Here is a 25499-nt window from a genome sequence, read left to right on the forward strand (position 1 = left end):
GGGTTTAATCCATCGTTTTTTTGCTGCCCATGCCATTCCAGTTTGGACCCAGCCATATGCAAATCAGTCTTGACCCTGTTCCCCATGAGGAACAGGGTCAAGACTGATTTGCATATGGCTGGGTCCAAACTGGGGTGACGTGGGTCCCTTGCTCACTGTGCCACTGGAATCAAGCTAGCCTGGCTGCTGTGGGGTGAAACCCCGAAACCAGTCCCAGGATGTTGGTTTCCGGTCCAGGGAGGACCTGGCCTGGCAGTTCGGGCTGGACTGTTCCCATGAGGAACAGGGTCAAGACTGATTCGCATATGGCTGGGTCCAAACTGGGGTGGCATGGTGAGCAAAATAACGATGGATTAAACCCAGATCTGTGACTGGGGATGAGTGTTTGCATTGTCAGCACTCCGTCCATCATCCTTTTGTGTTGTTAGAGAAGACGGAGACACCAACTGCTTTGGCACCAGCCCTACCGGCCTGTGTCCCCACTTCAAGAAAAACTGCAACAGCGACGCGTACCCCAGGGTCCAGCGACCTCTGAAGCCTCAGAGGACTATTCTGCACCTAAAAGGACCAAGAACTCCAGAGGACAGCGGCCCTGTTCCAAAGAAACTACAACTTTGCAACAAAGAAGTAACTTTTAAAGACCACACGTTTCCCGCTGGAAGCGTGAGACTTTCCACTCTGCCCCCGGCACGACCTGCGGAGAACCAACACTACAGGGAGGACTCCCCGGCGACTGTGACCCTGTGAGCAGCCAGAGTTGACCCCCCTGACCCCCCCCAGCGACACCTGCAGAGGCACCCCCTGACCACGACTGCCTGCTTCAAAGAACCCGATGCCTGGGAAACACACTGCACCCACAGCCCCCAGGACCTGAAGGATCCGACCTCCAGTGCAGGAGCGACCCACAGGTGGCCCTCTCCCTTGCCCAGGTGGTGGCTACCCCGAGGAGCCCCATTCCCCCCCCCCCCTTGCATCGCTGAAGAGACCCCTGGGTCTCCCATTGAAATCTATTGCAAACCCGACGCCTTTTTACACCCTGGACCCGGCCGCCCCTGTGCCGCTGAGGGTGTACTTTTTGTCCTGACTTGTGTACCCACCAGTGCCCTACAAAACCCTCCTGGTCTGCCCTCCGAAGTCGAGGGTACTTACCTGCTGGCAGACTGGAACCGGGGCACCCCCTTCTCCATTGAAGCCTATGCATTTTGGGCACCATTTTGACCTCTGCACCTGACCGGCCCTGAGCTGCTGGTGTGGTAACTTTGGGGTTGCCCTGAACCCCCAACGGTGGGCTACTGTGGACCCAACTTTGAACCCTGTAAGTGCTTTACTTACCTGAAAAACTAACAAATACTTACCTCCCCCAGAAACTATTGAATTTTGCACTGTGTCCAATTTTAAAATAGCTTATTGCCATTTTGTACCACAACTGTACATGCTATTGTGATGATGCAAAGTTCCTAAGATACCTGAGTGAAATACCTTTCATTTAAAGTATTGTTTGTAAATCTTGAACCTGTAGTTCTTAAAATAAACTAAGAAAATATATTTTTCTATATAAAAACCTATTGGCCTGGAATTGTCTTGGAGTGTGTATTCCTCATTTATTGCCTGTGTGTGTACAACAAATGCTTAACACTACCCTCTGATAAGCCTACTGCTCGACCACACTACCACAAAATAGAGCATTAGAATTATCTCTTTTTGCCATGTTCTTACCTCTAAGGGAAACCCTTGGACTCTGTACACACTATTTCTTACTTTGAAATAGTACATACAGAGCCAACTTCCTACAGTGAGAGACTGGATAATGTAAAGAATGGGTAGGTGGAATGAATGACTTTGCGGGGAATGTGGTGTTTGGGGGAGGCTGCCTATGTTGGGGTTTCGAGGGAGGGGATGGATGTCAGGGTTATGCATTAACAATGTAATTGTTTACAAGTTGTAAATGAAGAAACACTGTTGATCTACAAACCGGTCCTAATTAAGTGGCCTTTTCTGCTACGACCAGCTTGTGGGAGTTTTTTTGTTGCACAATGCTTGTTGATGCATTTGTACGTCTTATTTTCCTTTGTTTTTTTTTTTCACCAATTCAGTTTGTCACACTCTAGTGCAGGTGGCATACTTGGGACTTTTCGTAGCTGACAACAATGAGCTCTTTTTTCTGAGCATAACAGTAAGTCTCTGGTTTGCAGATGCAGGCTTATTCTCGATGGCGCATTGGGGAAAATCTAAAACACGGTCTTTAGAAATAGCTCCTGGTCCTGGGTCCAACTGAATGATAGGTTTGCCCTTGAGTTTCCACTATTTTGTTGCGAGGTGACAAAGTCTTATTCTTTAACACAGATTTATAAACTCATAGACATGACTCACTTAATTGTTTTATACAGCTCATGGAGGGTGTATTAAAGTTTAGTGGGGGACAAAAAACATATTTTCAATGTAATAATATTTGTCGTGGGTTATGTTCGACTTCTGCCTTTGGTATTGTCCTAAAATACCTGTATGATGAAAATTTTGCCATATGAAAAAGTGTACAGTTAATACAATTTTTGAAGTAGAGGAAATAAATGTCAGTCGAGACGGCTTGAATGACAAATTCTTGCTTTATAAAGAACAATTTATTTATTAAACCAATCCAGTATTTGAAGAGATGGTACATCTACAGGCATGACTCAGGACACTTTCCTGAAGCTCTAGCTATGCCTCTACAGGTGGCAGCAGAATCCTTGGTGTATCTCTGTATACAGTGGCGTAGCGTGGGTTGTCAGCACCCGGGGCAAGGCAAGTAATTTGCGCCCCCTAACCCGGGGCAAGGCAAGTAATTTGCACCCCCTAACCCGTGGATTTAGTCTCTTCCAAGATGTTGCGCCCGGTGTGGCCGGCCCCCCCTGCGCCCCCCACGCTACGCCACTGTCTGTATATCCGGTAAATCGGGTCCGCCATTCGTGCAGTTCCTGCTGTGTTCTGGCGACTAGGTAGCAGTAGGATCAACTGCTCCAAGCACATGTACCAGCTTGGTCAACAAGTATACAGTGGAATGGCCAAGACACTCATTAATAAGCTATTTTAGGGCAACCTTAACTTTCATGTTAGCTCTAGTGGCAAAGTATTACATCTTAAACACCAGCCATGATCGAGGATATTTAACATATTAGAAAGTCTGGTATAAATGTTATCTGTTGAGATTACGTTCCTTCGTTTTCCTCCCTCTTGGTTTCTTTGCTAACCTTATCTGTATAGCTTTAGATCTTAAGTACCGGCCACGTGATAGCCTGGCACTTTTAGAATGTTTTGTATAACTTTTTTTTTAATCATTAAGTCCCTTCATTGTTTTTAGTTCTGACTTCTTTGTTTTACTAAATCATGTCACGTTTTATGTAACTACATATTGAGTAATAAACGTAATTACTACATTAAAAGCGGTAATTGGGAGATATTCATGAGTAGTGTTCTTTCCAAGCAGGGAAAATAAAGATTGTTGTTTCTTCCTGTAGTGTTTGCTATGGATTCAATCCGAAAGTTCACAGGAAGCATTTTCACATTTCAGATTATTTCCGGGTTATTGCTGTCAGACAAGTTTCAGCTATTTCCAGGCGGCACATTTCTCTTACTAGGTGAAAGAATGAAAAAATCCCGAAGATAATTCACCCTATACTACAGTATCCTCATCTTGAAATCAATTTGTTATTTCTTCTATAAACTCCCTAAACTAGTAATATCCAATACTGAGGGCGGGCCACAGAGGTGGCTAAAAGAGAACAAAATATTTTACAACTATTCTGTTGGCGTTTCACATGTAGGTAAATACATATAAAATACAATTCACATATTTTAAATGAAGACCTGCAAATTGAAATACTGGGTGAAATGCATTCCTTAAGTTAGGACAGCTCAACATGATAATGTAATTGCTGTAAATGTCTTTTGGGTAACCATAGACACGAAACTAAAACTTAGTAGGTGCACTGAGGAATAGTGTCATGTGTATTTATAGTGCGAGGAGGTCTCGCCCTGTGACAGAAAGCACCATGAATATGCAAGCCATTATTTTCAAACTTTATTATATTAGAAGTGACCGAGCCACTGTAAATTCAAGCTTGGCTCAAGACAGAGGCTGGCTCTGGCTTAGTTTGAGGTAATCTTGGACCCTTGAGCCCAAACTGAGCAATCTTTCACATGCCCTTAAACCTCATGAACCAAGAATTAAAGACAAAGCATTAACATTTGATTTGAAACAAAACATATGAGAGAAAAAGATATCCATCTTGTTCCTGTATTGCACACTAGGAATCCATGAAACCTGATCCTGGCTTCCCTGCTTGGCTAAATTGTGTGATCCTAGGAATATATTTTATTTTGCTTTGTTGTTACCACACAGTAGTGGTAATTAATGGCATAAAGTTTGCACTGGGGGTAGATCAACCGGGACGAAAGGCATGTTTGGCACTTTCCACCACATTTACAAGAACTTATTATTTTTTGCCACTTGAAAGCTCAAGTTAATGATTCCATCATTTCTAGATTGAAATATTCTAATTCTTGCTAAGTTAACCTGAGTAAGCTATTTACGCGCATCAATGTGTTCATAATATGGCGGCATGACTTGTTAAGAATTTCAGGAAAACTTCATAGGTTCTCTGAGGCTCACCATAAGCTGTAGTGGTTTTTAGTTTCTATAAAGGTCTATTATAAGGGCACTCCACTATGCCCAGGGAGCCTATTATGAAACAGTGCAAGTGCTGCATATATGTTTGCTTCCAAATCTAAATGATCCCCATGTTTGATTTTACCTCCTGCTATCAGTCCCTCGATTTAGAAAGGCAGGGTATGTGGGGTGTAAACAGGGGAGTTCCTTCGCTTTTGTTGCTTCTGCTATTGGAAATGCACTGTTCTTGGCTATACAAAATAGAGGACCATTCTACATTCAGGATGGCTCTTAAAATTAATCTTTTATTGATTATCTTCATATCTTTTCTGGTGTGGTTGGTTAGTCGGTCAGTTTTAGGGTGTTCGTGGCAAATTATAAGTAACAACTCAAATCATATCTTGCGTGTATGAGTTTTCAGTATATTTAGTGGGAGCCCTCAAGCCCTAAAGGGAGGGACAGTAGCAATTTTAGAATCAAGCAGAAATGAGGACTTGTGGCTCCTGTGATGGAGCACTGTCACATGAGTCTTTGCTCAGCTGGCTGTCCACTGACCTATGGTGAGACTGAGAGATAGTTCAGCTATGTAATGCCTGAAGATATAATTTATGGGAAGCCAGAGACCTACTCCACTGCTTAAAACAAACAACCCTGTGATCAGCTTCTCAGAGTGTATAGCAAGACAGGTGCAGAATTTGCTTTAACGTATGCCTTGTGTGGATTTTCTCTGGAATGGTGTCTGTGAAGAGGGAGTACACAAGCAATCCCTTTTGTAAACATTGCATCACCATGTCCTGCCTCTTCAAACTGATGTAGTTTGGCAGCAAAGTGCCTCTAAAACCTTATTCCACTGTCACACTAAGCCTATGTCTGTCAAAAGGACTTTGATATTGTGTATAACAGGTTACCAATGAACAAGCATTCCACACGTAAATTACTACTGTGTTAACTACTTGTTCCAGTGAAAATTTGGTAACCATGTTGCCTACCTGGTGTCCCTTTTGCGCCCCATTATCATTTGCCCCTTACTGTCCCTGGCCTGGCTAACTTCTATAACTAGTATGGACATTTAGGAGAATATGGTAATTCTTTTCAAATGAATTTTAGAGAAAGTCATAACAAATGTAGCATATTATAATGCACATTGCCCCAACAGGATTTACAAATAGCACTGATACTTTAGTGGAATTGACACTATGGGCCTCATTAAGAGGATGGGGGTCTTCAGACCGCCAGCTTCGCGGTGGCGGTCAGGACCACCGCTGCTGTGGCGGACCAACCACCACATAAAGACCCTGGCGGTCAGACCCCCAGGGTTCCGCCAGCACTGCCAGGATTCATGATCTCGATGGCATGGCGGTTGCAGATATGTTAATCCGCCAGGGCAGTGCTGCCCTGCAGATTACGACCTTGTTCTCCACCAGCCTTTTCATGACAGTTTCACCGCCATAAAAAGGCTGGTGATAACAGGTGCAGGGGACCACAAGGGAGCCCCTGCACTGCCCATGCACTTTGCATGGGCAGTGCAGGGGGTCCCCTGCCCAGCACCATCACAATGCTCACTGTCTGCCTTGCACAGAGTGAACTTTGCGAGGGTGCCGGCAAATCGATTACGAGACAGAGACAATGCTGTAGCCTGTTTCCCGCTAGGCCGCCGGGCGGAACCCTAGGTTTCCGCCCGGCAGCCTAGCAGGAAACTCTTAATAGGTCCGGCGGGGTGGTGGTCACAAAGGCGGCGGCAATCCCTGTCAGGATTTTGGCGGACAGGCTTTCCCGTCCTTCAAATTCTTAATCAGGCCCTATTTGCTGCAGGCTTCAAAACAGAAACTTAAGCATGAGCATTGTTATTGTAAAATATGCTATTTAGAGGCATAATGCGTGTTTATGTGACCTTTTTGGAGGACACTGCCTATAAGCTGCACATTTAATTTGTTCTGGAGCTTGGAGGAATAGTTTTTGCATGCTAGAACGCTACTTGTTGCAAACATTTTATGGCAGCTATATTTTTTTGCCTTTTCTTTAGGGTTGGTAGATGTCGCTCACTCATCTCACATAAGACCTGATCAATGTGGTGTGCTAACCAGAACTATTTTATCTTGATTTAGAACAATGCAGTTTCCGGGGTAAGTAATTAACAGATGGTAGTACTGCCATCTGATTAGCATTCACTAATTCAATCTCAAGAAGAATGGAAGATGCATTAGTAATCAGACTGAAGTCTTGACTGTCACACATCCCCAAATCAGGTACATTAACACTCCCAGCTCAATGTTCTGAGATCTGTCATGTGTGCCACTATAAATAAGCATATGTTGCGGCAGTCCAATGAGAAAACTGAAAACGTGCCTTGGGTCAAAAGTCAGACAGGATGGTCTTTCTGCAGATCAAATTAAAAATATTTCATGGGCTGTTATTTCACAGAAGGATTTCTGGGAAAATTGGTATAAAGAGCCATTATCTTGTAGTAACGTGAAGAAAACTGGTTCTAAAGTGCTTTGCATTGAAATCTGTAGAAGCTACGTTTTAGTTGTAAATCAGTTGTAAATCACTCATTGCCCTTTTTAAAGATCTTTGTCAGTAGACTATAAACACTTAAATCCACTAAAACATGTTTGTTATCCTATCAGGTTTGATCAATACGTTTAAATGGCACATATTATCACTGTTTTCTTTTAGTGGCTCTAGGGTTAGGTCTACCCTATTGCTTGAAGTGTGAGACCTGCCTCCAGTGGTTGACCAGTTACCCCCTCCAACAGAAGTGCCAGTCTAGCTGAGTCCCTGGTCCAATATAGTGGGTGATGGCAACAACTGTCTAAGAAGACTTGATTTCCTACTAGGGATGATATTGATTTAGGTAAAGGTAACAGTTCTGAGCCAACCTTTCAGTCTATCTAGATAAGAGAGTCATTACAGCATTAAGTCTGATTATGAAAATCAGAGACGAGGAAAGACAAGACTCATTTTGATTTCAAAAGTTTTTACATCTTTCAGCCTTCTTTCAATGTCAATGGAAATGCTGATGAAAGTAAATGTAGTTTTGGGAGGAAAAAAAACAAGAAAAAAAAAAAAACAATAAGGAATAACAATAGTACATTTTGAGCACCACCCATGAGACTGGCAAATCCAGATTCTTTAAATATGTGGTCCACAAAATAACAGTGGAGCTGAAGTTACTGTATAATGAAAATGCTACTTCTTTATTTCAATGAAGTGTCCCATCACAATTGATGTATCGACTTGTAAAAAAAAAAAAAAAAAAAAAAATACTTTTTTATACTCATTAATGAGCCATACAAACCTTTTAAAATGGTTCTGTAAATGTTTAATTTTTAGGTTACAGGGATTAGGATTAAAAAAATATGCTGCTGCGTAAGTCACACAACCCCACTGCACCACATTTCCTGGGCTGTGATAGTGTTTGTATTTAGGCACATACCAAGAACAATACCACGGAAAGTAAAACACTTACCTCATCAATAAAAATGTGAGTAAATTCTCTGAGGCTTTTGGCACCAACTATTTTCTGCATTAGAACTCCGGTGGTCATGTAAATCAGCTTAGTGTCTTTGGTTGCCATTTTGTCTAAACCAACCTAGGAAAAATTACAGAGTACAAAACATCAACTGAAATCGCACCAACAATCTTGATACAAGGGTTTGCAGACATTTTGTACTGCAAAAAATCAATGAATGATGTTTTTCACAGCTGCTCTATAGTAATTGTAATTCACTATGATCTGTGTTTCCAAAGAACAGAAAATAGGCACCTTCTTAGTGTCCCCGGTTTTCTTTATCAGTGTATCCCTTCTCACAAGAAGTGATACACGTAGCTTAGAATGATATCGCTTTCTACCAGGACCAAACACTGCTTACCAAAGCAAATTTGTGGGGCTGAAATCTACAGTCATGCCCCACCTCAAAACAACCACATAATCTTCGGATAATTTATTTACTCAGTGGTTCCACAGAAAAACTGAAATCACAAACAGAATGCATCAGCTTAAAATTACAAACTAGACGAATCATTTAAAACATGCCAGAGAATCATCTTTTTTTTTTATTTACAAATACATTAACTGGTAACAGTTAGAAAATCGCATACAGTCATACATCTCCCACTCAGTCCCGCCTTCAGTAGTTATTTGGTAAAAAGAGAAATCATCAAAATTTTGATAACCGTTGGCTTGATATAGCTAAAATATATTGCAGACACAAAGGCTCTTGGAACCACCAATAAGGCTTTTTCTAAAACATGTTTAGTACTTCTCCCCAACAATTGTAACGTGGTCCCTCAAAAAAACTTTGTTCTAATTTAAAAATGTTAAAAATGACAAATCCGATAACATTAACAGACGGTGGTTTAAACATTAAAAATGCCTCTTCATGTGCTGCGGGGGAGCATTTTTTCCAAATTGATACCAAATAGTTGGATCTCAAAATGTATATACCAGGACAAAAAAACACAGCACATTCCCTAAATCTTGCATCATGGCATTAAACAGGATTGGCAACTCCGCTGCCCATAGAATACCCTTTGCTTAGCCCTTGGATTTACGCTTAATGGGAGCAGGCCAAACTTAAACCTCATATAACTAAACCTCATGAGAGGTTCTAGATTTGCTCTTAAATAAAACTATATTGCACCATGAGTGACAAGGAAACAATTTCATTGTAATCCTGGAACCTGTTGACCAAGTGCTAAATTAACTTGATAGTTTCCACGTTTTGTGAATTTTTTCAGTTTTAAGGACAGGATTTCAGTCAAGTTACATTGAAAAATATCATCTTTTGAGAGATATAACTGAGCCGCCAAATACCAAAATAATTTAGAAAAGATAAACGCCTTTTCAAAATTGAGCACAAATACATCCCAAACAACTTCACGACTACTAAAGAGCTTTAAAGCATATCAGAGAATTTGAACAATAGCCCGATAGTTAAAACTAGCTATCGGCAACTCCAAACAACTAATTTCTACTGTGGATGACTGCCCCAAAAATAAGCAATATTTTCTAAGTTTAGATTCGATGCCAGTGTAATTTTCAAAGCAGTTATTGAGTGAGCTCTGCCGCATATAGTATTGTGGAAGTGATTTTGAGACATACTTTTGAAACATCTCTACCCTACAACGTTCCTTTTTTTTATTTACGCCAAACCCAATTACAGTTGCTTCTGAGGTTTTCCCCTTGACATGGTTAGACCATGAAAGGCTGTTTACGTTAAGAGTCTAAAGATAATTATACACTTGCACTAGTTCTAATATGGCCCATTCTCGTAAAGCCATTTACTTCAAGATATCAGACCAGGGTCTCCCATAACAATTGTATTTTTTCCTTTATTCACACCTGAGTTGTAGGAGAAGGTGTAAACCGCTAGGGCACATAATTGTCATTGGAGGGCAACTGGAGTTAGAGACAACAAAATAAATCGTCGGCACACATTAACACCAAAATTGGTTTGAACACTAATTTAGGAGGTGGGCATTCTGTGTGTTTATATGTTCAGGAAAATCAGCTAGGTAAAGGAAAAATATTAAGGGCAATAAAATCCAGCCCTGTTTAAGGCCATTTTGAACTGCAATATTGGAAGTATATTCAGACCCCGAACCGAGTATGCTATTTAACCAGTTGTCAGGATATAAAGATAGCAGTGGGCTTAATAACATAGCTGGAATGCCCCAATGTAGTAATATTTGCCAAAGCAGGGAGATGGTCTGCTTTATCAAATGTGGTGCTAAAATAAACACAATCAAATTTTGGTCTTCCTCAACTTCACCGAATATTTAGCAATCATTAGTAAAACTAGAATGTCATCTGCAGCAGAACAGCCCTCCCTGAAACCACACAGTTCAATCAGGAGAAGATATTTTGTATGTAGCCATTCATAAAGTCTGTGAAAAAGGCATTTGGCAAATATTTTACCTGTTATAGCCAATAGACCAAAAGGGCTGTAGCGCTTAGGGTTGTTTCTATTACCCTTTTTTTAATAAAGAAGAATAATTATACTACCCTTCCAAGACGATGGGACAGACCTGGAATTTAAACCGTGATCAAAGAGTTGTTTCAAGCATAAAGCTCCGGAACTGGGGCAAGATTCTAATACACCTACAATAATTTTATACGGGCTGGATGCCTGAGAGTATTTCAACCCGTTGATTATTTCTTCCACAGTCCGGTCTTCACAAAGACTCAAATTCTAGCAAAGAACCTCACAAAACTCTGCTCAGCTTCCCAAGCTATTAGGGAATTGCATTGGCTTCCCATTAGGGTGATAATCAGCAGCCTAAGACATATGAGGCACAAGAGGGAGGAGAGTGGTTCAGGCCCAGTCCCTACACTCCTCACCCCCAGAATCCAGCAAATGCACCAACAGACCCATGGGAAGCACACTGCACCCCAGGCCACAATAGCGAACCCCACCATCAGTGGTTTGACCCACCAAGTACAGCAAGTCAGAGCTGTGACATGAGCCCCCACCAGGCACTGATGCGCACCCATAACCTCAGATCTGGCCACCTGCAGTCGTCCAGCAGGGCCACCACCAAGCGTTGCAGGATCATACAGATGCACAAGTCACAAGCATCAGAAAGCCCATCAGGAAAGCCCACAGCCACCAGCTATAAACGTACAGTGCAAAGCTGTGAGGAATATGATGTCCAGCAATGAGGTAATCCGTTCAGACCCTGCAAGACTATCAACCCATCAGACCCTTCGACATCATAGTAAACTGAAGTGTGTCAATGCTACAACACAGGCCCCCACTGAGTGCCAAAATGTGCCCTGACACCTCAGTTGAGGCCCTACTTGGCCGCCAAATGGGATCAAGACCTACACTGGCTACAGAATCTGTGAGGCCATGGGACCCCTAGACAACAGGAAGAGAGCACAGGGAGACTCGAGAGTCAGACTGCCTCCCCCCACTAAAGGGCAGTGCCGGGCACAGATATGTGCCTTGAAAAGTCTGGATTGCCCTGTTTCAGCCACCCTCTGTGCGTCCTCAACCCCCTCTCCTCATCTCCAGCTTCACACAAGCAAACTCTAGAAGGCCTAGTGTCTCACTAGAGTCACGGAGGTGTTGAGGGTGAGGTGGGAAGGGTCCCATCACCACTCACGTGTGTCATAGCCCATCACTACCGTCAGCATGCACTCCTTGGCCTACAAGCTTCAGGCGAGCGCACCCAGCAGCAGCCTCTCCAGCCTTCAGGGTCTCCGTTGGGTGGAAAATCACCCCACAAACACGGGAACTGTCTTCAGGGCAGCAGTTGTAGGCCCTCACGTTTCAGGGGCAAGTTGTGACAGTGGGTGAGAGATGAAGGAGGATAAATTACGGGCCGGAGCAGAGCCAGGAGTTTAAATGGCCACCATCTTTGGCTTTCAAGCCACGCCCCTTGTCCTATGTGCTGTTGCTGTACTTTTTGTAAGGCAAATGTGTGTCCCCCGGAGCAACATGCTGGTGGTTGGGGTGAAGAGTTCTGTTACGGTCACAGTGGATCCAAGGCATTTAGCATCTATAGCATTTTCTTGTCTTGGAGTCTGTTTTCCTGCCACAAAGGTGTCTTAATCAGCTCATAGGACAGATAAATGTCAAATGATTAACAAAATGTACCAAATAAGATATTCTTGGACCATTCAATTTCCTTAAAACGTGCGGACCAATTACAGGTCAAAGGGGAACACTGCAAATTTTCATAGATGGTTTTTGCCTATGAATCGCAAGAACAGTTGTTACTTCAGATGGATGAGTAAACAAAAATATGCAACCTCCAGAAGTTGAAAACCTTGTTTCCTCTAGTACCTTTTAGGGATTTCTCAGGAGCATTATCAATTAGCAAACCCGTTTTTAATATTCTAGTAGTAAAAAAATTCATAAAACCGTAGTCTCTTTTCAATTTAACATTACCCTCAGTCCGCATTTTAACAGAGTTTGCAAGATTTCTGCTAAAGTGGATTGGTGTTACTGCTGTTTCAGAGGCATTTGAATTTACTGCAGCCTGCCAGTTAACTTTAGCGAGTGGCCATACTAAATAATATCTAGAACCCATATGCCTTTCATAATGTTTGTTCCTGCAAACAAATCATCTGAAATGCCCACAACTAGCATTATCTGGTGAGGAAATAAATGTGAGTCAAGTCCTTCTACATGTTTGGTGACTGAGAACTTTGATCTATCCTCCGATGCTGCTGTTATGACAGAGGAGAAACATCCTCCATAAGATTTCAAAATTACATTAGTGGTAGTTTACTCTTACCCACTAGGGCTGACGTTTTGGCTGTTATGGATTTGTATTTGATTCCTCCATGGATCCATTGGTAGCTGCTGTGGACATCTGCTCACACACTTTCAGAATTGCATTTGTCTGCATCTTGTACTTGTCCAGAAGCTTGCTCAAAGGAATGAATTGTGACTCCATGGTTCACTGGCACAGCAGCTCAAAAAAGGCATAAGCATTTGCGGCCTTCACTGAAAGGGCCTCAAATATATAGCCACGCTTTTCCCCATTTGATCTTTGTGTCATTCTTAACAAGGGATGTATGTATTACTGAACTAGGATTTTGTGACCTGTTTAGTGCTGCAATATTTATGATTTACCTAATTTTAGTTTAATTGGTCCATCATGCCTTTAGGATAGCTCTTTACACTCAGCACAGTAGTCTGCACAAACTCTGGCAGGTAATTTTTCAGCCTGCAAAAACATTACCACCCAAAGAAGGACAAGGTCAGTGTTGTAGGACTCTTATCTGGGGGTGAAAGACTGCTTGGTTCCGGGCAGCAGCACCACTGCGTGTGGGTGACTCAGTCAGTCCCACACCAGTCGGACTGACCTTCTAGGCTATCTACCAGCACCTCACCCAAACTTAAAGGTGATTTGTGGCAGCCTAAAAACATGACACACTGACTCCCCAGGGAAGTGGTGGCAGAACAGATCTTACCTCTTTCAGTTGCACAAAGTCTCATACATGTGAAGGCAGACAAAAAAAGCAGGATAAGTTTCAATACATGTATTAAAGAAAATGCATTCTATGATATAAGGCATGAGCTGGCTGTGATTATTAGGAAGATAAAGCATAATACAGTGATGATTATGACCATTAGAGTGAAACAGATAAACAGTCCCAACATCCTGACAATCATAAGTCTAAGAATTCCTACCTACATGCTAGTATCTAACATGAGAGCATAGCAGTGTTAGCCCATCTGCCCGTCCCGTTCTTATGAAAGGAGCCCTGACCCCATACCTGAAAGAAAGACGAGGCCAAGATCAGTAAAGCTGTTGACGGAAGTAGCGCACAGCATAAGAAGGCTGGCTGGAATGTCCCCTCTACCCTTCTTCGGCCTGTGTGGTGTTTATATAACAAAACTTGTGTTCTGAGAAGACGTCTAACGTAATAATCTGTCTATGTTTAGAAGGTTGGCTCCATAACTCTTGGATCAGCAATACCCAGTAAACTGTAGTGTATAAATATGACAGACTGAAATGCGTGGAAGAGAGATAAATGTGGAACACAAACAAGCATGTTTTCGAAGACAGGCAGCTGATAAAATATAAAATAACATGTGCATACTTCTTAAATGTACAGGCTACAGACTTAAGAGCTAAAATATGGGTGCCTGATCTAGGTGCTGAAAGGAACCCACAAAATTCTCCCCATTGTTAGTACAAGGTGCAGGGTCCAAGACTTAACCTACACTAATGCTAACTATTCAAAGGCAAGCTAAAAATATAAATAAGAGATAAAAATGTCAAAGCTGACAAGCAGACCAGTCTGAATTACGCAGCCAAATTATAAAGAGGTAAATTTAAGAATTTTAGGAAAAAATATCCAAAACGTCAAATTAAAAATAGTCATGATCTCACAGGAGGTCTCTCAACGCGTCAATGCAAAGGGATCTAGGATGAACCCCACATCGGCAGGCGATAAATCCACCAGCTCATCAGACAAAAGGTGGAACAAGCACACATGATCCATTGTTTCAGCCTCACCTCTGGCCAGAGGGGGCAGCGTTCCAAGCAATGCCAGATGTTAAAGCACCAAAGCCAATAAATCTACAAAGGGCGGCTCATAGAAGACATCACCCAACAACCTCAATCTCAACTGTCAGTACCAGCAATGAACCGTCATCGGGAACATTATCAGATGTACGACCAGAGAACGTATGATATCTAAGAAAGACCCCACTTCGGCAGGTGATAAGTTGAGCAGCACATAAAACAAAAAATGGAAGGAGCATACATGTTCCGATGCCTCAGTCACAGGTCCGGCAAAGGAGGTAGCATATTGCGCAGTTGAAGCATCATGAGCCACTAAACTGACAAAGAGCACCACACTGAAGGCATCCTGCAAAAACTGTTTTCTCAGTGGATAAGTCCAGCAATTAACCCTCATTGAGAACATCATCAGATTTACGTCTATAAACAGTACGTGTTCTAAGGCAAGACACACTTCTAGTGCAAATTTGAAGAGGCACCACAAGCAACAGCAGATGGGCAGCACACAACAAATGACAGTGACCAATTCTTGTCTAGTTCTTCCAACAGTGATGCTCCGAAATACCCAATCATGGGTTCGCAATACAGTTGGGCTGGTGGGAGCTCCATCATAACTCTTAGTTGAGATGGAGTATCCATTTCGAATCAAAAATAGCAACTGCAGGATACCACCAGTTAACACCAATGTTATCCAAAATCCTCCAAAAACGCTTGAAAAAAGCTGAAAGTATTACTCCAAACACATTGGGGAGGCTGCTGACAAAACTAGAGCCATTAGCCTTAAAAAAGTGGCAGATACCAGCGGTGTTAGACGCATGAAAGATGTGACTTATTAATTCACTGAAATGTTATGTCTCTGTTCATAATCTTTTCCTGGTCTTTGATGTGATGGATGTAAATTATAGTAATGGAACTCTGCACCTTTAACAACATGCTCAGTAAAATAAGATACATTTTCTACAAATGTTTTATAACTCCCCACTGGTGGAGTTTGACAATGTTCCCACTGTGTAGAACTATAAACCTTTCTTGGAGTACAAGCTCAGTGTAGAAAATGATGTCCGTAATGGTGATAACAGAACATTTCCTCATAATTTGCAGTGTTCAGGTATGCATTTTCACTTTCAAATACAGTCCAATATTCAAGCTCAGAAATCAACTCTTTTTACATCCCAGTCATCAGGAACAACCCCCATGTGTAACAGAATCATTCATTGATGCTTTAAAAACATATGCAATTTGAAACATTTCTGTAGCGGCAAAAGATATCAAAAGTTACTGTATCCCAAACGATCCATTCAGATACTGCAACAGCTGTAATGTTCACAAGGGACAAGTCTTCGGATCTTATGTGAGAATAGCTAAGGTTTTAAAACCTCATTCACCAGTTCAACAGCAGAGCATTCAGGAAGAAAATTACCATGTATCAGAACAAAGAAAACAATGCCAAAACCAATCCACAGAAGAAAGGGAAGCAGTGACAGTAGTATCCACAGATAATGCCAAGGACTTATCAGTTATGTTTAGGCCACATGTGGAGCTTACATGCTTTTGATACAGGTACTGTAGATGATGCTGAAATTTTTGGCCATGTGGGTAAAGTAACCAGAAGCAGTCTCTGCAAAAAATGGAGCCAGTGCAGGTGAAATGGAACAGGTAGATGCATCCATTGGTGGTTCATAATAAACAAGTCCACCCGTTTGTGTTGCATCTGAAGAGTGCAAATTTTAATTCTGGACATTTCTTGTAGATGAAGTGGCATCAACAAAAAAGTTTATTCTCCGCCCTACCCAACCTTGGGGAAATAATGTCATCACTGTTGGGTCTTTTGAGAGAGAACTCTTGGATGGTAGCAAGAATTGCATGAAAAGTACCAAGGACTCCTAATGGTCTGTTGTGCAGGATCAGCCACATGATGCAATTGGATGTTATCAATTGAAAATAACCTGATTTATTTAGAACCAGGGAGTGGAGGTCGAATGACATTTCTGGTACAGTGTACTCCCAGGACTGGAATCTGTGAGCTGTATGATGGGCCAAACTCCTCCCTTCAAGGTTATCTTTTCACAAACTAGATACCCAACTTTAGGAATCCCACCTGTGGATGGCGGCAAGTCCCTCATTTCGAAGGTGGCAGCATGTGCGGATGAATTTTCACATCACAGTGACACATTCATTTATGGGAAAGGTTTTTTAAGCCACCAGCGCACCAGGGTCAACAAGATCTGGGACATCCAAGGATATCCCAATTAGCACTTCATCGAGGGTATGCCCTCCCAAAGACCTTCTGGGAAGATTTAGTGCTCTCTGGACTACATACAGGTGATGTAGCCAACTATGACGTGAATATAATTCTCTAGATGTTAAGGATTGGTTTAAGTCTTGGTTCTTCTGCTCCACAATTAAATTTCCCCCTGGATGATTAGGCGATGAGAAATTTACTTCACCATCTATTGCTGCCATTGTGTCACTGACACCCTGGAGTCAAAAGCAAGTACCTGATTCAAATGGAATGCTGCAACTGCATATGTCCCGATGACCACTTGCAAATCTTAAATAACAGTCTGAACGTCAGCTTATCATTGTTGCCACACCCACAGAAATCTGGAGCATGAATCAATAGCACCAAGAATATATTTGTATCCACCATCTAGTTGTAAGAGACCCTAGTGGTCTAGGTTCACACTTTGTAATGGTTTGTTGGAAACTAAGAGGGGTGTCTGCGGTTGGCGTTTGATGATGGATCCTTTATTTGTCGGCAAATGTTGCAAATAAGGATATACTACTTTGTCTGCTGGTATGGACACGCCACCACGCCACCAATAGCATTTATGCAATAGGGGGACTGCAGCAGTCACAAGAGCATGGGCTGAAGTAATACTTTCATGTGCTGCTTTGCTAAAACTTAATCTTTATTCTTGGTTAGTAGTCACACGATCATCCACCCCTGCTATTGTTGCAAAGGCAGTATTTTGGGCACTTAAGTAGGAATATTTTGCAGGATATGCTTTTGGTAAGGGTTTGCAATCAGCTGAAGCTTTCACTGCAGCCAATGTTTCATCATCCAGCCTCATATGAGAACAAGTTATAGTAGCAAAAGAAGTTGTAGCTACAGCAGATTTGGCTTCTTCAGCCAAAATAGTTCCTACAACATGGTGGTGACGTAATGTATACACTACATGAGCCTGTGGAAGCTTGTCTTTGAGATCTGCCACCTTCCCCCCAAAAGAATGTTTGTTTTGAGGTGTTTCCTTTGGAGTCATCAAACTAATTTAGGCATCAATAATTTAAGCATTCATTGCAGAACTGGACACAATAGTACAAATCACACACAATCAATGTAGATAGTAAAGGTCCATGTGCTCTAATGCCAAGATCAAAGCTTTTAGCTCTGTAAGTTGTACTATGCAGTTCCATAGGGTCTGGCTGTAGGTTTGTTGAGGAAGGAATTTACTGTGCCTCAACAGTCCACAAACAACTGTGCAAGCCGTGAAGTACTGCTGTTTGGACCCTACAGCTGGTTGAGCTGAGCCATCTGTGTAAATGATGATTCGATATTGCTCAAAAGGCTAAATGTTGTTGGACAACTGGGTGTTCAAGATCATACTGAATTAATTTTGCATCTGAAGTTCCAGACTAAAAACAAGTGTGGATCAAAAACCAGCACTATCAGTGGCATTGAGGGAGGTAGCCCATTTTATCCAACGTGGATGTAATGCTTTGGCGTTAGACACTTGCTTTGGTGACAGTCTCAAGGGCTGGTATTGGGGTAACCACAATGTGTTTCCTTTGGGATAATGGTCTCTCCTTTATCACACCTATTTGGACAGCAGTGAGTATTTTTTTCTGTTGGTGCAAAACACTGTTCAGTGTTGGCGTACAAGTGTGATTTATATGCTGTGGGTAGTGTCCCTTTCATCGAATGTGCCATCTACGAAAACTCCGGCACCAGCTATGACCCAGATTACCAAATGTGTTTTACTGTCAAACGTTTCAAGTGTTTTACTTCCAGCATGTTTATATGCAAAGCTCTAACGATTTGTGAATGTTTGGGTATCCAATGCTTACTTGAGCAATCTGGACGTATTAAATCAGAGTGGTTTTATTCGTTGTGCATGTTCTGCCAAAACTGAAGAATCTCAGCCATGAATGTATTTTCTTGAAGGTATTTGGTGGTTGTAACTGCAAGCATTTCTCTAGGAATTGTGGTGCCAGGCTCTTTCCCTCATATGTTAGTTTTAGCCTAAGAATAGGTACTTAGAAAAGCAATTTTTGTTTTCTTGAAATTAAATTTGTAGCCTTGTGCGGCAAATCCCAAAACAAGGCGATCCACCCTGGCTAAATGTGTGAGATTTTCGCCTGTCAGATATACGTCGTTGACATAAGACAACGTCTCAGGATCAATATCATGCCAATATTGATGTCACATGGGCTGGGAAAAATCCAGGACTGTTTTTATACATGAGAGGGAGTCTACAAAATCTTCTTTGAGAGCCTAGTGCTGAGAAGGTGTTTAAGCCCCTGCTCTCAGACACTAGGTTTTGGCAGGAATAAACACTGGACATATCCAAGGTTGGTTTGCATCTTTTGTGCACTATGCTGTTGATAAGTGCTGTACTATGTGAATTTTGTATTGCCAATGTGCGTATCTGACTCTATAAGTGTATGTAACCTAAGACTATTCTATATGAATGGTCCAGCTTAGCTAAGGGAAACAGAGTTATTCTTAGCAGAGACACAGAGTTCTATAACTCCCTGGTACTCAAGTTGTGAGAGAATTTTCTCATTGGTGCTTTAGCCTCAAATTTAATGGGAAATTGAGGTTGGCTGTGTGGAGTGGATCTTATTGGTATAACATGCTAAGGGGAATCCTTATTCCAACCCACATGGTTGCGGTACAGACCTGTGGCTTGCACTAATGCCCAATCTGCGACAAAAGCTTCTTTTACTTGGTCTGGGACAAGAACTGAGAAAGAAGGAAAATGTACGTCTTCCCCATTAGTATGTCATAACTTGGTGTTAATCTTCAGCAGAAGATCACTTTGATGCTGCGCTCAAGGTATCCCTCAATTTAAATTCTTGATTTGCAAACCCTAGCGGGTGGAGGGATGTGCCTGTCCACATTTTTGACTTTGAGGAAGTCATTGGTTGGTGTCACAGCCAGAATTTCTAGAATAATCTGGTGAAATCTACTGTGATCTCTACTGCGCTAACAGTCACTGCCCACGCCCTCTTCTTCAGTAATGTTCTCAATATGTGTGGCATGTTTAGCCGAAACTGCCACAACCTTTTTCTTTTAGAAGTGGGGTTTTTGTTGTGGAAGTTTCTCTTCCTTTTTAACAAAAATCTCCAATGAGTGTTGGGACTCCTTTCTCGATTTCACGTACTTGTTGCAGTGATCTGACCGCCCTCCTCGCTCACTGCATTTGTTAGGTGAGTCCTGAAAGTAAGGAGATGGGTGAGAGTCAGCGTCTAGTATCTATCAGGAGTTTTTAAAGTGTCTCTATTTCTATGTGCTGGAAAATGGATTATTGGTAAGGGCAGGTAAGTATCTATACTTAGCAATAGGCCACTAACCATTCATATAGGATACTTAGATCCAGTTAGGTCTCAATAAATTAAACCCAGCTCAACTCTTGGTAGCTTGGCAAAGAGTGACAAGGCTTAACTTAGGAGACTAGTGTGTAAAGCATTTAAAAATCACAAAACAGTAAATAAGTAAAACACAAAAACACAATAAAAGTTCAACACAAATTTATAAAAATAGATTGTATTGTTATCTTTAAAATGACACCATGACAAATAAAATCAGATGAAAGCAACCGGCAATATGATTTTTTAAAGAATTGGTGTTTTATAGCACCTAGAAACACAAATCGCCAATCTGGTCGCACCTCGACCGGGGCAAAGTCAAAGTTTAAGCCCAACCACGATGGAGCCCTGCTCGGCTACAGCAAGCGGGAGGCCTCAGTTAAAAGTTTACCTTCTGAAGTCATTTTCTTGAAGATTTTCTTCAGCGGGATGAAGTCGCCAGTCCAATCTGACCTCCCTGGAGCCCTTCCTCAGATACGCATCACAGGAGCCCTCGGTGAAGATTTCTACGATCGGACTTAGCTGATTTTTCGAGATGAAAATCCTTCAACTGGGCTGAACATCAATCTTGATCTGACGGCCCTGGAGCCCTCTTCGATTACACTGCTCAGGAGGTCCTGGTCAACTTTCTACTTGGTCACTTTTTCTGAGATTTTCTTCAGCGGGACAAACCTGCAAATCAGGCTGGGTCGCGGTTGAGGCAAGCCGGCTAGAGTTGCCACGGCGGGTCAGTCCCTCTATGGAGTTTTTTCCAAAAAGTTCTCCAATCTTCTGGATCTTCTTCCACAACGTCTTTTGAGGATCTTTTGGAATCCACAGCTCACCCAAAGGTTCCAGAAGCTCTCAGTTGCTCCTTGAAGTGTGCACCTGGAGCAGTCCAGAGTGTAGTGTTCAGGTGCCGGTCAGGGGTCCAACAGGGCAGTCCTTCTCCTGATGTTCTTCATGTAGGGATCTGGTAGGGATATGAGGTGTGGGTGCACCTCTGCCATATTTATCCTTGCTCCTGGGTGAAAAACAGGGGGGGTCCTGGTTCTCCAATCAGATGAAGGGTCCTTCCCCCTGTGATGACAACTTCCTGGGAAGTGTGGCAAAAATCAATCCTAGGGAGAAACATACTTCAAAAATCCATCATGGCTGAAACTGATTTTAGGAGGTTGCATCTGGTGAAGCCGACCCACTGGTGTGGCTAAAAGTCCTAACCTCACCCCTTCTCCTGGCCTCTCCTAATCTAATCAAGAAAGCACCTAATTCTCTGGGGTTGCAGGATGTGAGGGAGGTGCTGGGTTGCTTCAAATGTCCGTCCCTGCCTTTGTAGACCAGTTTGGTAGTCCTCCCCCCCCTTCGTGCTTCCCCAGTTGCTGAAGTAGGTCTCCTCCCCCAGGCACATCCTTTGTGTTCAGCACAGGCCACTTCATGCCTCATCAAGGCAGCCTCAAGGCAAAGGCTGCAAGAGGATGGCCAATCAGAGAAGGGCACTACATAGCTGAAGTTAGCAACCTTTTAGGTAGAGTTTAAAACTCTAACTGTGCTAGTTATATTAAATCCAACAATTTTAAGTTGTGGGATTTATTATAACAATTTATTTGATACCAAATTCGAGGTATCTGACACTTAAGGGGACTTTGTTCATTAAAATGAAGTCTTCCCATTTTAGCCTATGGAGGCCATTCACTACAGTGAGGGAAAAACAAATTTGGGTGTTTTATCTCACCAGGGCTTATAACACTATTTGTTATAATGTCCTTGCTTATAATTACATGGCACCCAACCCTAGGGGCACATAGGGCACACATTAGGGGTGACATATGTAAAAATAAGGTGGTTTAAGACTTTGGAAGTACTTTTAATTCCAAAGTCGAATTTGCATTTCATTGTAATTTAAAAGCATCCAGCCAGGCATGCCTGCCTTTAAAATGACCCTGGGCACCTCAGCAGTACCTATGCTGGAGTCCCTAAACCTACATGCCCTACCATAACTAGGGATTTATAGGAAGGGTGACATAGCAGAGTATAATTAGCCTAATTTGCATACTTATTTTATGCAGAGCACAGGCCCTGGGATTGGTCAGCAGTACCCAGGGCACCACCAGGGTCAGGAAAACACCAGCAAAAAGTGAAAAATAGGGGCAAAAAAATTAGAGGGCCTCTGCAATCAGCCCTGTTTTTCCACACATAAGGTTTGAATGTTTTTCTGAGGTCTACAAATACAGAGATTCTCCTCTTTGCTTTTCTTTATCTTTATTATTTTTCTGTTTACCCCAGCGTTTTTAGAACCCTCTTGCTCTTCCTTGGTATCACCTTTATTGGATTTACCTTTAAACTGTGGTTTACCTGGTCTGGCTCCCAGACTATCCTGACCTATACTGGTATAAGTCTTGGCTATAATCTTAGATAACTAAATACAAAAGAGGGACGGGGAGATTAATGGTCCAGTGTACAGACTCCCAAGTAACCTAATATAAAGAAAGGTACACTGTTCCATAAGGCATCCAACCTATTCGGGGTGCCAGCAGAATAGGGCGAATGAAAGTCAGAGATCCAGAGGATTATCAGGAGAGCCCTCAAGCACCCGCTAAGGTGACCTGTTTCATCATTGGGCAATCTCCACGCCAGACCGGTGCTGCAATATCTGGCGGGCCGCCCCCCCAATGGGGGTGGTACTATACCGAAGGCAACTTGCCAGATGAAGATCTGGAATAAGAACTGACTAGAGAAGTAAAAAAGGAAGTGTATGTGAAGGAGAGTGAGGATAAAAATGGCTCTGAGCCTAAAACATCATTTTAATGTATCCGAAAAGGTTCAGGCCAAGATTAAAAACATTTAGAGTACTGGCGGGAATAATGTCCTGCTATGCTCTATAAAGAAGGAAGGGTAGTACACCTAATCCTATCTATTGTATGGTCAACATGTTTCGTGTCTTTTTTGGGTAAAAAAATTATCCCACAACGCTTCGTCAGGACCCGGAAACTACTTCTCCTATTCAAAATTGAAAACATGAAGTGCTGAGGTGTCACTTACAAGTTGAAGACAATTTGTCAAAGTCAGTAGGTCAATCAGTCGCCCTGCATGAAAGTAAAAAACAAGTACAAATTAGTGCCAGCGTGCAAATAGGTACCTGAAAGGGTGTACTCACAAAGCACAGCAAACAGACCCCAAAAAAGAGTGCCACATAAAAAAAAGGGAAAACAAAGGCTTACCATCCCACATTCGAGATAGAGCTCCCTAGGTACGCGCTAGCCTCGTCCAAAGAGGTGATACTACATGTAAAAACAACATAGTGAAAGAACAATGCATGTCAATATGTCAAAAACTGGCTTGTCAACAAGGGAGCCCCACAGGCAAAATCAAATGGTCGCCGTGTTAATGAAAAAAATCTGAAATATAACACTTGTTAAACATCAGTCATACAAAACTGGTAATTAAGACAGTAACTCGTAGTCCTTTTTTGATTAGTACGACCCGGAACAACCAGCTGGTTGTTTCCGGATCAGGACGCATGAAGCGTTTCCCCGGCAACATAAGAAGCGCCCGAGGACGCCGCTCTAGCGTCTACGGGCGCGCGTCCTCAGGGAAGGTTTACAGCAACTATGGAGGATATGACAAGTGACTTATTTTGGAGACATGGAGGCTCTGCTACCCGCCCCCACCTCTCCTTACATTGCTATCTGGCTCCCGCTCAGTGTGGGTGAGCCCTCCTTCATTTTCTGATTACATACTAACATGTGGCACCGGTAGAGTCAGCACCCACGGGCCATGAATGACTTTTTGACTTTTTACTTTGAGCCCATCCTGTATGTGTTTGCATAATTTTTATTTGTGTGTTTATACAAGCAAGTTCTGTGTGCATAGGTATTTCACTACTTATGTCGTATGGTTTCTTCTTAACCTGTACAGGAATTGAGTTACTGTCTTAATTACCAGTTTTGTATGACTGATGTTTAACAAGTGTTGCATTTCAGATTTTTTTCATTAACACGGCAACCATTTGATTTTGCCTGTGGGGCTCCCTTGTTGACAAGCCAGTTTTTGACATATTGACATGCATTGTTCTTTCACTATGTTGTTTTTACATGTAGTATCACCTCTTTGGTCGAGGCTAGCGCGTACCTAGGGAGCTCTATCTCGAATGTGGGATGGTAAGCCTTTGTTTTCCCTTTTTTTATGTGGGACTCTTTTTTGGGGTCTGTTTGCTGTGCTTTGTGAGTACACCCTTTCAGGTACCTATTTGCACGCTGGCACTAATTTGTACTTGTTTTTTACTTTCATGCAGGGTGACTGATTGACCTACTGACTTTGACAAATTGTCTTCAACTTGTAAGTGACACCTCAGCACTTCATGTTTTCATTTTTGAATAGGAGAAGTAGTTTCCGGGTCCTGACGAAGCGTCGTGGGATCATTTTTTGACCCAAAAAAAGACGCGAAACATGTTGACCATACAATAGATAGGATTAGGTGTACTACCCTTCCTTCTTTATAGAGCATAGCAGGACATTATTCCCGCCAGTACTCTAAATGTTTTTAATCTTGGCCTGAACCTTTTCGGATACATTAAAATGATGTTTTAGGCTCAGAGCCATTTTTATCCTCACTCTCCTTCACATACACTTCCTTTTTTACTTCTCTAGTCAGTTCTTATTCCAGACCTTCATCTGGCAAGTTGCCTTCGGTATAGTACCACCCCCATTGGGGGGGGCGGCCCGCCAGATAATGCAGCACCGGTCTGGCGTGGAGATTGTCCAATGATGAAACAGGTCACCATAGAGGGTGCTTGAGGGCTCTCCTGATACTCCTCTGGATCTCTGACTTTCATTCGCCCTTTTCTGCTGGCACCCCGAATAGGTTGGATGCCTTATGGAACAGTGTACCTTTCTTTATATTATAATCTTAGATAGTTTGCGTTTCTGTTCCTGTTGAGGAACATCTCGGAGCCGCTGGCATACTGCCAATGCTAACGCTTCCCCTTTGAGTTTACTTAATATAATTAAGGACACTGTGGCAAACTGCCCATTAATTGTATCCCCAAATCCAGGGCAGGGACAGCCCCGTATTTGTTTTGAATTTGTTTTAACACTTCCAGCAGATTCAAAAGTATTGGTGTACCGTGTGTAGTGTAAATTGCATCAACTACTGCACCCCCAAAGGGCACAGTTATCCACTGAGAGAATCTGCCCCACGGGCAAGCACACTGTGATAATTGTGCGTTTGCCTTGGGGTCCCATACGGAGAAACACTGCTGCCAGCATGTTTAATTTTTGTGCTTACCAAAACAGGTTT

At 42.4% G+C, this 25499-nt stretch overlaps 2 protein-coding genes across 2 annotated transcripts in view; one reads left to right on the top strand and one right to left on the bottom strand.

Moving 5' to 3' along the window:
- Positions 1-25499, bottom strand: part of TDRD9 (tudor domain containing 9) — a 2107755-nt gene that overhangs the window by 1644389 nt on the left and 437867 nt on the right. Inside the window, exon 5 of the mRNA XM_069207577.1 lies at positions 8115-8237. Coding sequence (XP_069063678.1) covers positions 8115-8237 — 123 coding nt within the window. The remainder of the gene's footprint in view (positions 1-8114; positions 8238-25499) is intronic.
- Positions 1-25499, top strand: part of RD3L (RD3 like) — a 661792-nt gene that overhangs the window by 294692 nt on the left and 341601 nt on the right. The window lies entirely within an intron of this gene.

The sequence above is a fragment of the Pleurodeles waltl genome, chromosome 9, assembly GCF_031143425.1.
Source record: "Pleurodeles waltl isolate 20211129_DDA chromosome 9, aPleWal1.hap1.20221129, whole genome shotgun sequence".
In the NCBI taxonomy this organism is placed as follows: Eukaryota; Metazoa; Chordata; class Amphibia; order Caudata; family Salamandridae; genus Pleurodeles; species Pleurodeles waltl.